The 13,804-nt window shown below is 41.0% G+C and overlaps 1 protein-coding gene across 1 annotated transcript in view; it reads left to right on the plus strand.

Moving 5' to 3' along the window:
* LOC122816231 (piezo-type mechanosensitive ion channel component 2-like) overlaps positions 1 to 13,804 on the plus strand; it is a 1,381,906-nt gene that overhangs the window by 110,430 nt on the left and 1,257,672 nt on the right. The window contains exon 6 of the mRNA XM_044088974.1: positions 9,357 to 9,528. Within this exon, the coding sequence (XP_043944909.1) occupies positions 9,357 to 9,528 (172 nt within the window). The remainder of the gene's footprint in view (positions 1 to 9,356; positions 9,529 to 13,804) is intronic.

Below are 13,804 nucleotides of genomic sequence, written 5' to 3' on the forward strand. Positions count from 1 at the left end.
TCGGTCTTTTGTTTCTCCGGAGCTGGGTACCTCTTCAGAGTGGGGTGAGGGGGCTTTTGAGCTGATGGAGAAAGTGCTGTCACCTCAGACTGCTCCACTCTCGGTTTCAAGTACTCTTCTCCCAAAAGTGCCTCTGTCGGTCTCAGCACCATCACTCCCACCCAACGCACAGAGACCCCAAGCCCTAGGAAGACCCTGCAGATGAGACTTTCTCTTCTGAAATTTCTCCAGAGGGGAAGAGATTCAGAAGGCACATAGACTCCCCGGATGAGTCTATTACCTCATTCCCTGACCTGGATGATTCAGAAGGGTCCCCATGGTCCTCCTCTGAAGATGTCTCCTTTGCAGATATTCTGGAGATTCTTAAACAGAGGGGTGGCTGGAAGACCACCAATCCTTCTGAGGATGAGTTGGTATACCTGGAAGTTTTTGGGTCTTGCCCTACCACCTCTTGGGTGTCTCCACCTTTTGATCAATTGATGAATGTTATTGCTCGGAAGGTGTGGGTCGGTCCAGATACAGGTGAGCCTGTTCCAAGGAGGCCTAATAAATTCATTACAGCACCCACAGAAAAAGAATTTCTAACCAAAGACATCTCAGTAGATGCTATGGTGGTGGCGGCGGCCACCAAGAAGGAATTGTCAGAAACTTCCTCGTCTGTTCATCCACCGAATAAAGAGTCTCGGACTATGGACAGATATGGAAAGCATACCATTTCTTCAGTGGCATTTACACTTTAATCGCTGAATTACTTAACTCATTTTACAAGACTACAAAGGGATCTCCTGAAAGGGCTAGGAGATACCCTTCAGGGTACTGTAGCTGCTGGGGTTTCAGATAAAGTTTCATCTCAGCTCTCCACCCTAAACTTCGTGGTTAACTCCTCCATGCGACTAATTTCATATGCAGCTGATTGAGCAAGCAGGGCAGCAGGTACAGGAATTTGCTTAAGGAGACATTCCTGGATGCGTCTATGTAACTTTGCTGAACCCTTCATGTTTTCCTTCACTAATGCCTCTTTTGATACCTCATCATTGTTCAGGCCCAAAGTTAAAGAGACCATAACCAGGTATGAAATGGAGGAAAGACTCTGTCTGCAGAAGGAGTCCGTTTTTCTATCCTCACTAGACCTTATCCCAAAGGTCAGAGAGGGGGAAAAATGTGGTTCCGCAAGTCCCAAAGAGTATTTCCCGATGCATATGGTGACTCTTCCCCAGGGGCAGAGGGGGAAGTAACAATGGAAGATGCCGACCTCGTGGCAGAAGGGGTCTGCAGAACCAGGGTGATAGGGGTTCTTTCCTTGGAAAGCCCTTTCAGCGCTTCTGAGAGGAGGCCCACCTGTCTGTCTCTGGAGGCAGTCGAGGGACGCTTATCGTTGTACCCAAACGCCTGGCTAGAAATCACACAAGACAGATGGGTACAAACGATCATATCCAGAGGTTATTACATACCCTTTTCCACTCCCCCTTTGGAGAAACAATCCATCCCAGATATTCCACCCAGATGTACAGAAGTTGCTAGAAAAAAGAGTCATTCAAAATATCTCTGCAGACCAGATTGGATCCGGAACTTACTCAAGGGTCATTTTAGTTCCAAAAAAGACAGGGGGCTGGAGACCCATTTTGGATCTCAGCAGATTAAACAAGTCGGTCAAGAAATCAAAGTTCTGGATGTTGACACTGCAGTCAGTGTTTCCCTTTCTGGGGAAAGATGATTAGATGTGCTCAATAGTTCTCCAGGATGCATACTACTACATAAAAAATGGACAGGCGATCCAGGAGACATTTACCCTTTCAGCTGGGAGCCAGTCATTATCATTTTCAAGCCCTGCCCTTTGGTCGTACTACAGCCCCTAGAGTGTTCACCAAATGCATGGCAGTGGTTACGGCTCACTTGAGGTGTCTAGGATTTTGTGTGTTTCCATACCTAGATGACTGGCACCTAACTGCCACAACCAAGCGTCTATTAGTACAAGCAAAGGACAAAACCATTCATCTCTGTTTCAAGCTAGCCATTACAGTAAATTTCAAAAAATCTGCCTTGTTGCCTTCACAGCATCTTATATTTTTAGGCGCAGTTAGACTTAAGGAAAATGTTGGCCAAACTTACCCCTGAAAGGATTCATTCCTTACACCGTCAAATCAAAAGCTTGATATCCAAAAGAAAAGTACAGGCAAAGACTTCTGGGCACCATGGCAGCTGCAGTCACTTTAGTAGGGTCTGTGACAACGGATTGAATAGCAAAAATATCGAACGGCTGTAACACCGAAAATGGATTCATGGAAATCCATTTTGTGGGGTCTGTGCCCCCCACTAAATATATATGCCAACTCCAAGATTGCACTACAGTGAGGAAAGGGCAAATTTTCCGATTTTCACTGTACTGTGATCTCAGAAAATGGATTTCTATGAACGCCATTTTCGGTGTTACAGCCGTTCGATATTTTCGTTATTTGATCCGTTGTCATAGACCCTTTTAGTACCTCTAGTGCATTTGCATATGAGAGTTCTTCAATGGCTACTTTTCTCCCAGTGGTCCATGTAAGATTTACCACTGCCATACAAGATCATTATCACAGAGTCATGCAAAAAGGACCTCCGGTGGTGGCTTCAAATGACTCAGTTGACCATGGGCCGTGCGTTTGTTTTTTCACAACCAACAGCCACACTGACCACGGACGCTTCTCAGATAGGATGTGGAGGAGCATTATCTGGGAAAGACTGTCCAAGGCATCTGGCAAGAACACGAGAATTACTTGCATATCAATGCCCTAGAGATGAGAGCGTTGCTCTACATGTTGCAAGCATTCTAGGACTCTCACCCTATAGAAACTATTGCAATTCATACAGACAACATGTCAGTAGTGTGGTACATAAACAAACAAGGAGGAACCAAATCCTACCCCGTATGTCGAGAGGCACAAAGAGTATGGCAATGGGCTGTGTCTTCTCAATGTTTTCTGACAGCACTGCACATCCCAGGGGAAATCCAACGTGATAGTGGACAAACTTAGCGGAGCTATTCTGATGCCTCGCGAGTGGTTCCTAAAACAAGAGGTCGTGAAAGAGATTTTCCACAAATGGGCCAGCCCTGCTGTGACCTTGTCATCACATCTGTGAACGCCAAATGCAGCAGCTACTTTGCCCAGAATCCCCCTCCGGGGGGGGGGGGTCACCGAGGGATGCGCTCGTACACGATTGGCCCCTGGGACTACTTTACGCCTTCCATCCCTTTCCCTAGATACCAAAGGTTCTTCAGAAAGCTAACATGTTGAGAAGCACATTGATTCTCATAGCACCATACTGGCTTCCGCAAATTTGTTTCCACTTTCTGTGGACCCATCTCCAGGAGGAACCGTGGATCCTGGACCCAGTTCCAGACCTTCTGACCAATTTTTCGGGGACGTTCCATCCATCGATCCAGACCCTGAAGTTGACAGCATGGCTGCTCCAGTTCCACAAATAGCCAGGCTCCTTGACATCTCCCTGGCAGTTAGACATATTTTGATTTCTTCTCATAAGCCTTCTATCAGAAAACTATACTCTAGCAAATGGAAAAGATTTTCACACTGGGCCTCCAAAAACAATATAGATCCCTTTACCACTCCCATCACAGCAGTGATGGAATTTCTCACTAAACTTTTTAACGAGGGTGCAGCAGCAGTTACAATTAGACTCCAGCTAGCCGCTATATCCAACTTTCATATTGGGGAAATGGGACTGAAAATCATGTCCCACAAACTCTGTAAGACCTTTCTAAAAGGGACTTTCCTGCTAAGACCTCCAGTCAGAGAATCTCCAGGTCCATGGGATCTAAATTTTGTTCTATCCTCCTTAATTTTGCCTCCCTTTGAACCTGCATCATCATGTGACATAAAGTTTTTGTCATTGAAGACACTTTTCTTGGTGGCCATAACCTCCGCCAGACGAGTATCTGAACTGCAAGTTCTATCTATATGTCCTTCTTACATAGTTTTTCACAAAGACATAGTCTCCTTACATACTAATCCTTCCTTTCTATCAAAAGTGTGCTCAGAGACCAATCTAAATCAATCTATTGAATTACCAGTGTTCTTCCCAAACTATGGCAACAGGGCAGAATATAGATTACACCAGTTGGATGTACATGGGCAGTTGTGGTTCAACATGCACAAAACTAAAGATTTCAGAAATTCAGACCACTTTTTTGTAACTTTTTCAGAAAAAAAACAAAAGGATTGCCATTCAGAAAAGTGACACTGTCAAAATGTCACACAGATTGTATTTCCTTCATGTACAGTGCTCAAAACAGACAATTACCAGGCAAAGTGAAGAGCCATTCCACAAGAGCTATTGCAACTTCCTCTGCCTTCCAGTTCAGACTCCCTTTGGATTCTATTTGTGCAGCAGCCACATGGGTAAGACCTCATACCTTTATCACTCATTACAAAGTAGATGTGGCCTCCTGGAACAGGGCTTCCTTTGGGTCCACTGTTCTGAAGAGTTTATTCCCTTGAGCCACCCAAGAAAGAAGGTACTAGGGACGCTGTCCCAACCAGCATAGAATGAAGGCGAGATAGGACAACATAACATTAAGAAGTTATGTACCCACCATAACGTTCCATGTTTGTTGTCCATCTCTCCTTCATTGTTGCGTCCCACCCTACTTCCCCCCCTCCTTCGCTCCTGGAGGATCGGGCAAATAATTTTATTTTTAATTGGATTATGGAGTCTCTGATTCCCTTCTGGGTCTTATCTACACAAGCTGATTTTGTGTTACATGATATTTATGTTTTCTCTTTTAAACAAGATCTGGGTAATCTTCCCTGAGCATCATGGGATAGGGCATAGCCTCAAGCCAGTGGAAGCTCTTGAGCTTTTGAGTTAGGCTGAGTCAGAACCAACCCTAACCAGCATAAAATGAAGGTGAGATGTACAACAAACATGGAACGTTATGGTGAGTACATAACTTCTTATTTGACGAAGTTTGAAACATTTGTCTCCTGGTTGCGTTAATACGTAAGTAACGAATTTTCTACTTGTTTGGCCTATGTACACAAGGCATCAGGGGCTTCTCGTGGAATAGACTTAGAGAAATAAAAATCTCATTCTCTATCTTGAATAGACTTGTTACTGATAGCAACAAACTGAATAGAGATAAATAAACAACTGCAACATTTACCACAGGGAAAGGTAGCTGTACATTCAGTAAGGGCAAATTGTCAGCCACTAGACCATCAGTGAAATTAACCTAAAATAGCAGAACTGCATTATTTTTATTTAAAAATGAGTATGGTTAAAGGACAGCACAAGGAATCGGTAATGGGAGTGGAGGAGGGGTTTGTCTTGAATGCAAGATCAGCAACTGCAGCAATAGTATTTTTTTGTTTGTTTGTTTTTTGAGGATCTAGGTCATTGTTTTTGGTGGGCAGGTTTTAAGAGTTTACCACATGGCTTATGATCCTTCAAGCCAATAGTGCCTCTACAGCTCAAAAATGTACAAGCTATTATTTTTACTGTTTTCCAATCCATTACATAAGTTACTGCCAGGTCAAAAAGAGTTTCTTTCCTTTTAAAGTAGGGAATGAGGAGCATAGCTTTTTTGTGCTGGTTCCAGTCCAAGCTAGTTGTGAGTAAAGCAAATAGCTACATAAATATTATAAGCATAGAACATACAAACACACATGAATAATGTCTGAATTACTATTCTCTGCAGACTTCATCTTTGGCTAGTCAGTGACATGGATAGCACAGCCAGTATCATCCAATGATTGTTTTCTGATCAAAACCCAGTGTGAAGTCGAGACAAACCTTGTTAAAAGTCATAAATGTGTCTTCTCTCTCGTAAATGCAAACTAAATTACTTATTGCCCTTCCATTACCTCCTGCTCATAGCAGGCAATTGTAGTATGCTCATCTGTTTGCACTTTGTAAAATATCCTCAGCAAAGGAAACCTTTCGTCACCTGTTTCTGTTTGTGTTATTATATGCATATGTGTGGGTCTGACAGTGTTATCTAATGCTGAGATTTCACTTTACTCATCAGAATATAGTTTGTGTTCTCAGGCAGATCTGTAGATCTTATGTGCCCTCAGCCAGACTTATGGATGCCCTGTGAGCTGTCTATCAGAGGCAAGAAAGAAGATGTCTCAGCATTAGGAGTAATGGACACATAATTCACCGACAACTAGAATCACTCATTCATGATACATACTCAACGCATGATAGACAAAGCTGAATGATGTACACTGCAGCAGCTCATTGCATGGTTCATCTAAACAGCACATACATTAGTATGGGCTGGAGTGGTGTGATTCAAATAAAAAAGGAAAAAATATAGTGCATAGTGTAAGAACATAACCAAGTGTACCACACATAACTAAGTGCACTAGCACTAGCAGAGGAAACAACACTAATGTGGGCACACAGAGTAAGCCAAATATGTATCTACCAGTAACTAAGGGTACCAGGGCAAGGGAGACAAGTATTATTAGGTATGTAAAACTCCTAAACTGTGCACCCCCAGCTGCAACATCATGTTGGTCTAAAGAAAGGAACAGGTTAGATCAGAATGTGCATAGCATGTGCAGGTTGTGTACTTACACAGACAGAGAAGATAACCTTCTTCAGAGCAAGGGACAGCACCACTGCAGGTTCAACAGCATTAATAAGGCATGCACCTACTATTGCAACAGAATGTTGGGCCATAGGAAAGGCATATGTTGCCATGACACATTATGGACATGGTAAGTGCCCATACAGAGCACCACAGCATGCTCTATTACAGTTAAAGAGTTTCACAACATGGCATATTGTGCATAGGTGAATTTATATAAATTGAAATGTCAGGATCAGTATAGGATAGGAGCTTGGCAAGCATGTAAGATGTCCTAGTACATAAAGCATCCTGTCAGTGCAGTGTGGGGCAGTGGATGTGACTCACATTGTTAATGTGTATAGGTTTGTACAGTATATAGCAGTGGAATGATGTGACATACAGTGGCAATGTAGACATGGCCTTTACACATTACATATGTCATAGGTGTGCATTTCTGTGTTTGTATGAGCATGCATACATGCATATGTATCTTCTGCTCCATACAGCAAGCTGTACACTACTGCACATCATTACCCATTCCTCCATATTAATCCCTAGTTGCATTCCATTATGACATTAGAATAAGTGTCTAATGTCGTTGTCCTGTTACATTACAAACAACTATGGTGTGTACCTCAGGAAGTATAATCTATGCATGATTGTCAGGGCAGTTCTAGACAACTCTGCACCACCAGATGTGGCAGAAGGTTACGGGGGGGTCTTCTTATGTTGTTTTGTTTCCACTCTGTGTGTGTATATACGTGTAGATCTATGTCTAGTCATGGAGTTGTCTAAGCTCCTGTGATTATATGGAGCATTTCTCCCCGGGCCTCCGCTGAAAACAGGATCTGTGGAACCTAGTCAGATTTTCCCGGTCAGCAAATGTTAAATAAAAAATAAATAAATAAATAAAAATAAAATTATACATTTTTGTATGAATGTATGACTCTGTGTGGATGATGACTTGTACATGGACTTCATGCACTGTAGCATGGTTGGCTTTGATAACTGTTGCTTTGGCAGTTCAATAGCTTCTGGATGGTTAGTAGTCCTCTGGAACTGCATCATATCATTGTGTCAGATAACAGCTTTGGCATACAGTCCTACTGTCTGAGTTATGCTAACATCGTTATTAATGCAAAGTTTCTCATTTGTGTATGTTTTCACCACCAAAAGAAGTCATGGTTCATAGTAAGATATGTCTTCTGCAATCTGGATAGTCCATTATCTATGGACCACATGGGGGTGCACTAGAAGTTTTTTTCTAGAGCACACTGAACTGCCATTGTCACTGCTTTTTTTCTTTACATTCTTTAAATTTCCTCCATGGCAGACTACCTCTGACACTACCTAACTCAAGGCCACTTCACTGGATCTGTATATCCACATCTCATTTTCACTATATTGTTTATTTTTAACAAGTATTCAATTAATTGTACATACTTAAAAGCTCTGCTGTACCGAGTTTCCAAAATTTGTTCCAAAAGAACTGGACAACAACCCATTTTGTATACGTTGACTGATTTCATGTAATTATTTTAACTTGTAACTTTTTCATAGTGCTTTTCTTCCCAGGCCTCTACTGAAATTGGGTTCTGCCAAATCCGACTTTCCCAGTCAAAAACTCAGTAATTAATCATGGATAATTCACCTTAAATGGGGGAGGGGTATGACCTGCTGCAATGTATATATCTACAGGCATTTGAAGTGTTGGCATGCGGCACTGTGGACCAGAGTAACAACCACAAAGTATATAAAGTTGGGGTGATTGTTGTGTGTGTATAAATGTATGCATGCATGCATCTCTCTAGGAGCTGTTATTGTGGAAGTTACAGCTGCAATGCAGAATGGTTAGGCTGGAAGAGGGCCTGGATGCTCTTGCAGATTATGCTGACCCTCGGAAACTGTTTTTCCACCAGAAGCCAATGAATAGGCTGACTGGGCTCTTGTCCCACTCGGGGTACCCTATCCCTTGCTTCAGCTGAGGAATGAATGGGACTGATGGAGCTCTTGACTTAGTTGGAGTGTGCTTGCTTCCCACTTTGATTAGGAAATGAATGAGTTCAGCTTTTACCTTGAGGAAGAATGAGTGGGCCTATAGAGTTCTTTGGGGGTGGGGGCTTGATGGTCTGTAAGGCTACAAATAAAAAAAATATATATGTTGGTGTTTCCATCCATGTTTTTCAACAATGCTTGCACACAAGATCTCTCTCCTTACCTATCCAATAAGCAAAACAAAGTTGACCTACAAAAATGTAAAGTCATTTCTTAGAGCTGCTTTCATGCTCACATTTGTGCCAAGGCTACATAAGTGGCTGAGACGAACATTGAGAAAAAATAAACAATATGAACACCTTGCATAGGAAAGTAGTACTTTCAGAACATTTTCTTATAAATTGAAATAAAGACACTGACATAAAATCTAATGTTTTACTTGCAATCTGAATGTTGCTGTAAAATTATTAGCAAACAATATGCAGCTTCAGACACTGGTGATTTACCCATTTGCTGAAAACAATATGATTTTGAAATTATATTAATGAACCCGATACCTCCTCTATAAAACCATTCTTTGCTACTCAACTGTTTAGAAGAAAATGGAAAATATCTTTTCTTAAGTATTTGGGCTTATAAGTCTAGTCACAATTACCAGACAGAAAAAAAGGTGAATGTATTTGGAAATAAAAAGTTCAGCCACAATTTATACACAAAACAGTTTGAGTAAATGCCCAGATATACTTTTATGATATCACATTTATATGGAAGTTTTGTCTTTCAGGTTGTTTGGTATGACTGCCTTTATCAGGACTAATGACACAGAGCACTGGAAGCTGTGCATGCACTCTGGAGTGACGTGGCCTGTCCTTGTAAATCCCTTCCTGCTCTTAGCGCTCTTCTACACCCTGGTAATGCTGCTTCAGCAGTGGGAGCAACAAGAACAGAACCAAGAGGTAAGGTGCACCTGCAATGGCTGTGCTTGTTATTAAACTCAAATGACAATACTTCAAACAGAATTCATTCTTGCACTCTGTTTTATATATCTAGTATTCTAAACACTTCTAGAAATAACTAGATTATTGTGAAGTCTTGCAGTGCTAATTTCAAATGTTTATATTTATTAATAACCCCCATAACTGCATAGTATAGGAACATACATTCATGTTACAAATACTGTTAAGCACATTGTTGTCTAGTCGCCAAGATCTTTTATATGGCAAAGGAATAGTTTTCTTGTAGGTTTTTGTCTGGCAGAATAACATCAATTTATCAACAATTCCCAACATCTGTTCTTGGACTTCATTTTGTATGAACTTCTACACACAGATTGTATCATATTAGTGTAAGAAGAAGGAAATCATCATTTGTGTCCACCAAGATGTGTCCAGTGTCTCTGGCTTAACCTGGCTGACGGGCTCAGCAAATACTTATTTTGAGTTTGTTACTTGTCCACTCACTTCTTTGTGTGTGTCTTCAAACAGTAGACTAAAAGCAGCATCTATTATGTGAAGAAAAATTGGACCAAGAATTAGGCATAACTAAATTTATTTCAGTAAAACACGTGGAAATTAGTTTAAATACTAACAGAAGTAGACAAAAGGAAGTCTTGTTTAACCCGACAACAGACTTATTACAGCATTTCTCTCTCTGATGGACAGTAATCCACTTAGTCATTTTGACCTGCTGTTTCTACAAGTACTTTGTATCCCTGAAATATAAGGAAACATTCCCTGGGATTCATTACGCCTAAACTAAATGTACACCATTCTGTGTGAACAGACAACACAAGCATAACTCATATATTCGTCTTAATTTTAGTTTTCCTACTGATTTTCTTGCAGCTTTACAAACTGAGGAGGATTCATAAAAGTTACCACAAAGTGCAGACTACATGTGCACTTAGTATAATTTTTATGAGTGACTAGAAATCACAAAAATGTGACAGGGATGTTCCTGAATACAGATTGTGTACACTTATATTGTTTGTGTTTGTGAGTGTGCATACATGCATGCTTGTGTGTGTATGTATTTAGTCATCTGCACATGTAAAATGTGAAAAGCAGTTGACTTTTGCTGTGGCAAAAGCTTTTTTATGCATTTTTTCTGCAGCAGTCTAGATACATTTTTGAAAGTATTTTTTTCATTAATTATATAACTTTGCAAAAACAGAATATATGAACATGTCTTAGATTCAAAAAGTTAAATACATTCTTTATTTAGTCAAGTAATGTTTAGCTTAACACACATTCTAGTTAGCAGGAAATGTGGTTTACTATCATTTGACGTAACATTACTTGACTGAAAAGTCAAACATTTGAAAGAATTTCCATGAAAACCTACCTGACCGAAAACCCACTTAACTGAATCACAGATCATTGAAAATATTCTACATAAGAAAATGCAACAAAAAATAATGTTTTTGCAGGGGGGGGGGGCAAGCCCCCTAAATCCTCTCCATGTGGGGGGCTTTCTCCTCACATCCCCCATAATTACATATACTAACTCCATGGCTGCACAACCATTTGAGAAAAGAAACACACCATACACAGTGAATCAGTGCTTGTACATCAACACCATACACAGTGAATTAATGTTTGTACACCAATACCATACACAGTGAATTAGTGCTTGTACCCCAACACCATGAACAATGAATTAGTACTTATACACCAGCATCATACACAGTGAAATAGAACTTGTACACTAACACCTTACACAGTGAATCAGTGCTTGTACATCAACACCATACACAGTGAATCAGTGCTTGCACACTATTACCATTCACAGTGAATCAGTGTTTGTACACAAACACCATACACAGGGAATTAGTGCTTGTACACCAACACCATACACAGTGAATCAGTGCTTGTACACCAACACCATACACAGTGAATCAGTGCTTGTACACCAACACCATACAAAGTGAGTCAGTGCTTGTACACTAACACCATACACAGGGAATCAGTGCTTGTACACCAAGCCATACACTGTGAATTAGTGCTTGTACATGAACTCCATACACAGTGAATCAGTGCTTGTACACCAACACCATACACAGTGAATCAGTGCTTCTACACCACTACCATAGACAGTGAATCAGTGCTTGCATAGCAACACTGATTCACTGTGTATGGTATTTTTTTTCTTTTCTCAAGTGGTTGTATGGCCTCGGGGTTAGTATATATAATTAAGGGGTGTAGAGATCTTTTGGTGCAGGGGGGATTGCCACCCTGTAAAACACTATTTTATGTTATATTTTTATGTTGAATATTTCATATGATTTGTGACTCAGTCAAATGAGTTTCAGTCAAGTGGGTTTTCAGTCAAGTGAGTTTTCAGTCAAATCCCTTCAAACATTTGACTTTTCAGTCAAGTAATGTTCAATCAAATGATAGTAAACCCAAGTAATGTTTATCACTTTGTGAAATATTAAAACTTAAATGGAGTATATAGTGCTGGGGCAAGCATTCACTGTCATCTACATGGCCAGTAGAGTTATAAATGTTATAGCCACATATGGCAAATTATGTCACATGATTGCATGACCAATAAATGAGAAATTCCAGTTATAAAGTGCATGGTAAAATAGAGTTTAAATGTAATGACACCACTGAATCAGAAATAGAAATTTCAGGGTATGGAATTTTGAGGTGGTGTTGGAATTTGCCAACTGTTATATGGCTAAAATATCTTGATATGCTTCGTGACAGTATCATCCCTAGGAAACCACATCTTGTCGTGCCTTATTGTATAAATTACTTGAATGTAATAAGTGGAGTTTTGTATTAAAATAGTATTATAATGTTTAAGAAACTGCAGTTGTCTGAGCTACTCACCATAACAGCAGAGGCAGAGTTACAAGACATAACCTATCTGGGTACTAATCCTTACTAAAGATTTTACTCGCTTGGGATGTACAATGGATGCAGGCTGTTATTTTTAACAGTAGTGCTTTCCCTGCATGAACCACTACAGATACTGTGCATTGGTGACATACTGTGGATTGGTGATGCACTGTGGATTAGTGACATACTGTGCATTGGTGTCATACTGTGGAATGGTGACATACTGTGCATTGGTGACACACTGTGCTTTGGTGACATACTTTGCATTGTTGACATACTGTGCATTGGTGACATACTGTAGTGGGATGACCTAAGACTGTATGTCATCTGTTTGCTAGCAAGGCAGGCAGGTATGACCCTAGCCTTGAGTAGCATCCTGCTGTCACCAAGAATGATACCACAGTACAAGCAGAAAATGATAGACTTCAACAATTGGCTAAGTTTCTGGTGTCATTCAAAGGGGATCCAGTATCTGTCTGCTTGGGATGACATGATAGACAGACGTCGATGCTTTTCCAGAGGCGGCCTGCATCTGTCACCCCTGGGATTCTGGATACTGGCCAAGGCCATTGCCACCCCTATAGTGCCTTTTTTAGGCAATGCCCTGAAGACAAATTTACCACCATAACATCTGCTAGTAAACGCATCCCAAGGGTTATGCTACTCAACACTAAAAGTCTAAACCTCAAAATGCATTCGCTCGAGTCACTCCTCAAACTGGAGAACATCGACATCTGTGCAGTAACAGAGACCTGGTTCAAGGCTCCTGAGAGCACCACTGTGCTACCAGGTTACAATGCATATCACACCTTTCGTCCCCCAAATCTGAACCATAGCCCTAAGGGATGTGATGACCGAACCCCCAAAGGTGGAGGTGTATCCATCTTCATAAAAGATACACACACCTCCAGAATTGTTGCCCAACATAACGCATCAGAAATACTTACAGTTATCACTGGACAAAACTGCAGTCCATGTTGTAGCCTGCTATAGATCCCCCACAATGTCCCAGGACTCCCCCTCTGCATTCCTGGACACTCTGGAAAACATCAAGGTCCAGCCTAATACCCTAATACTGGGAGACTTTAACTACCCCTCCATTAGTTGGAACAACTACTCCTGCTCCAACTCTTTTGCCCAACGTTTCCTGGAATTCATCAACTCCAATGCCTTGGAAAAACTCATCTTCAACCCCACTAGGGGAAACAACATTCTCGACTTAGTCATTACAAACATGGATGGGCCGCTGCTCTACTCCTTTGATAAACCCCTCCCTGGACAGATCTGACCACAAGTTAATCACCATTGATATCCAAATCCTGCCTCCATCTCCAAAAAAGGAAAACACAGTGAAAAACTTCTCCAAAGCCAATTTTGAGCTTCT

Source organism: Protopterus annectens, chromosome 12.part0, assembly GCF_019279795.1.
Source record: "Protopterus annectens isolate FY-2018-M chromosome 12.part0, PAN1.0, whole genome shotgun sequence".
NCBI classification, from domain to species: domain Eukaryota; kingdom Metazoa; phylum Chordata; order Ceratodontiformes; family Protopteridae; genus Protopterus; species Protopterus annectens.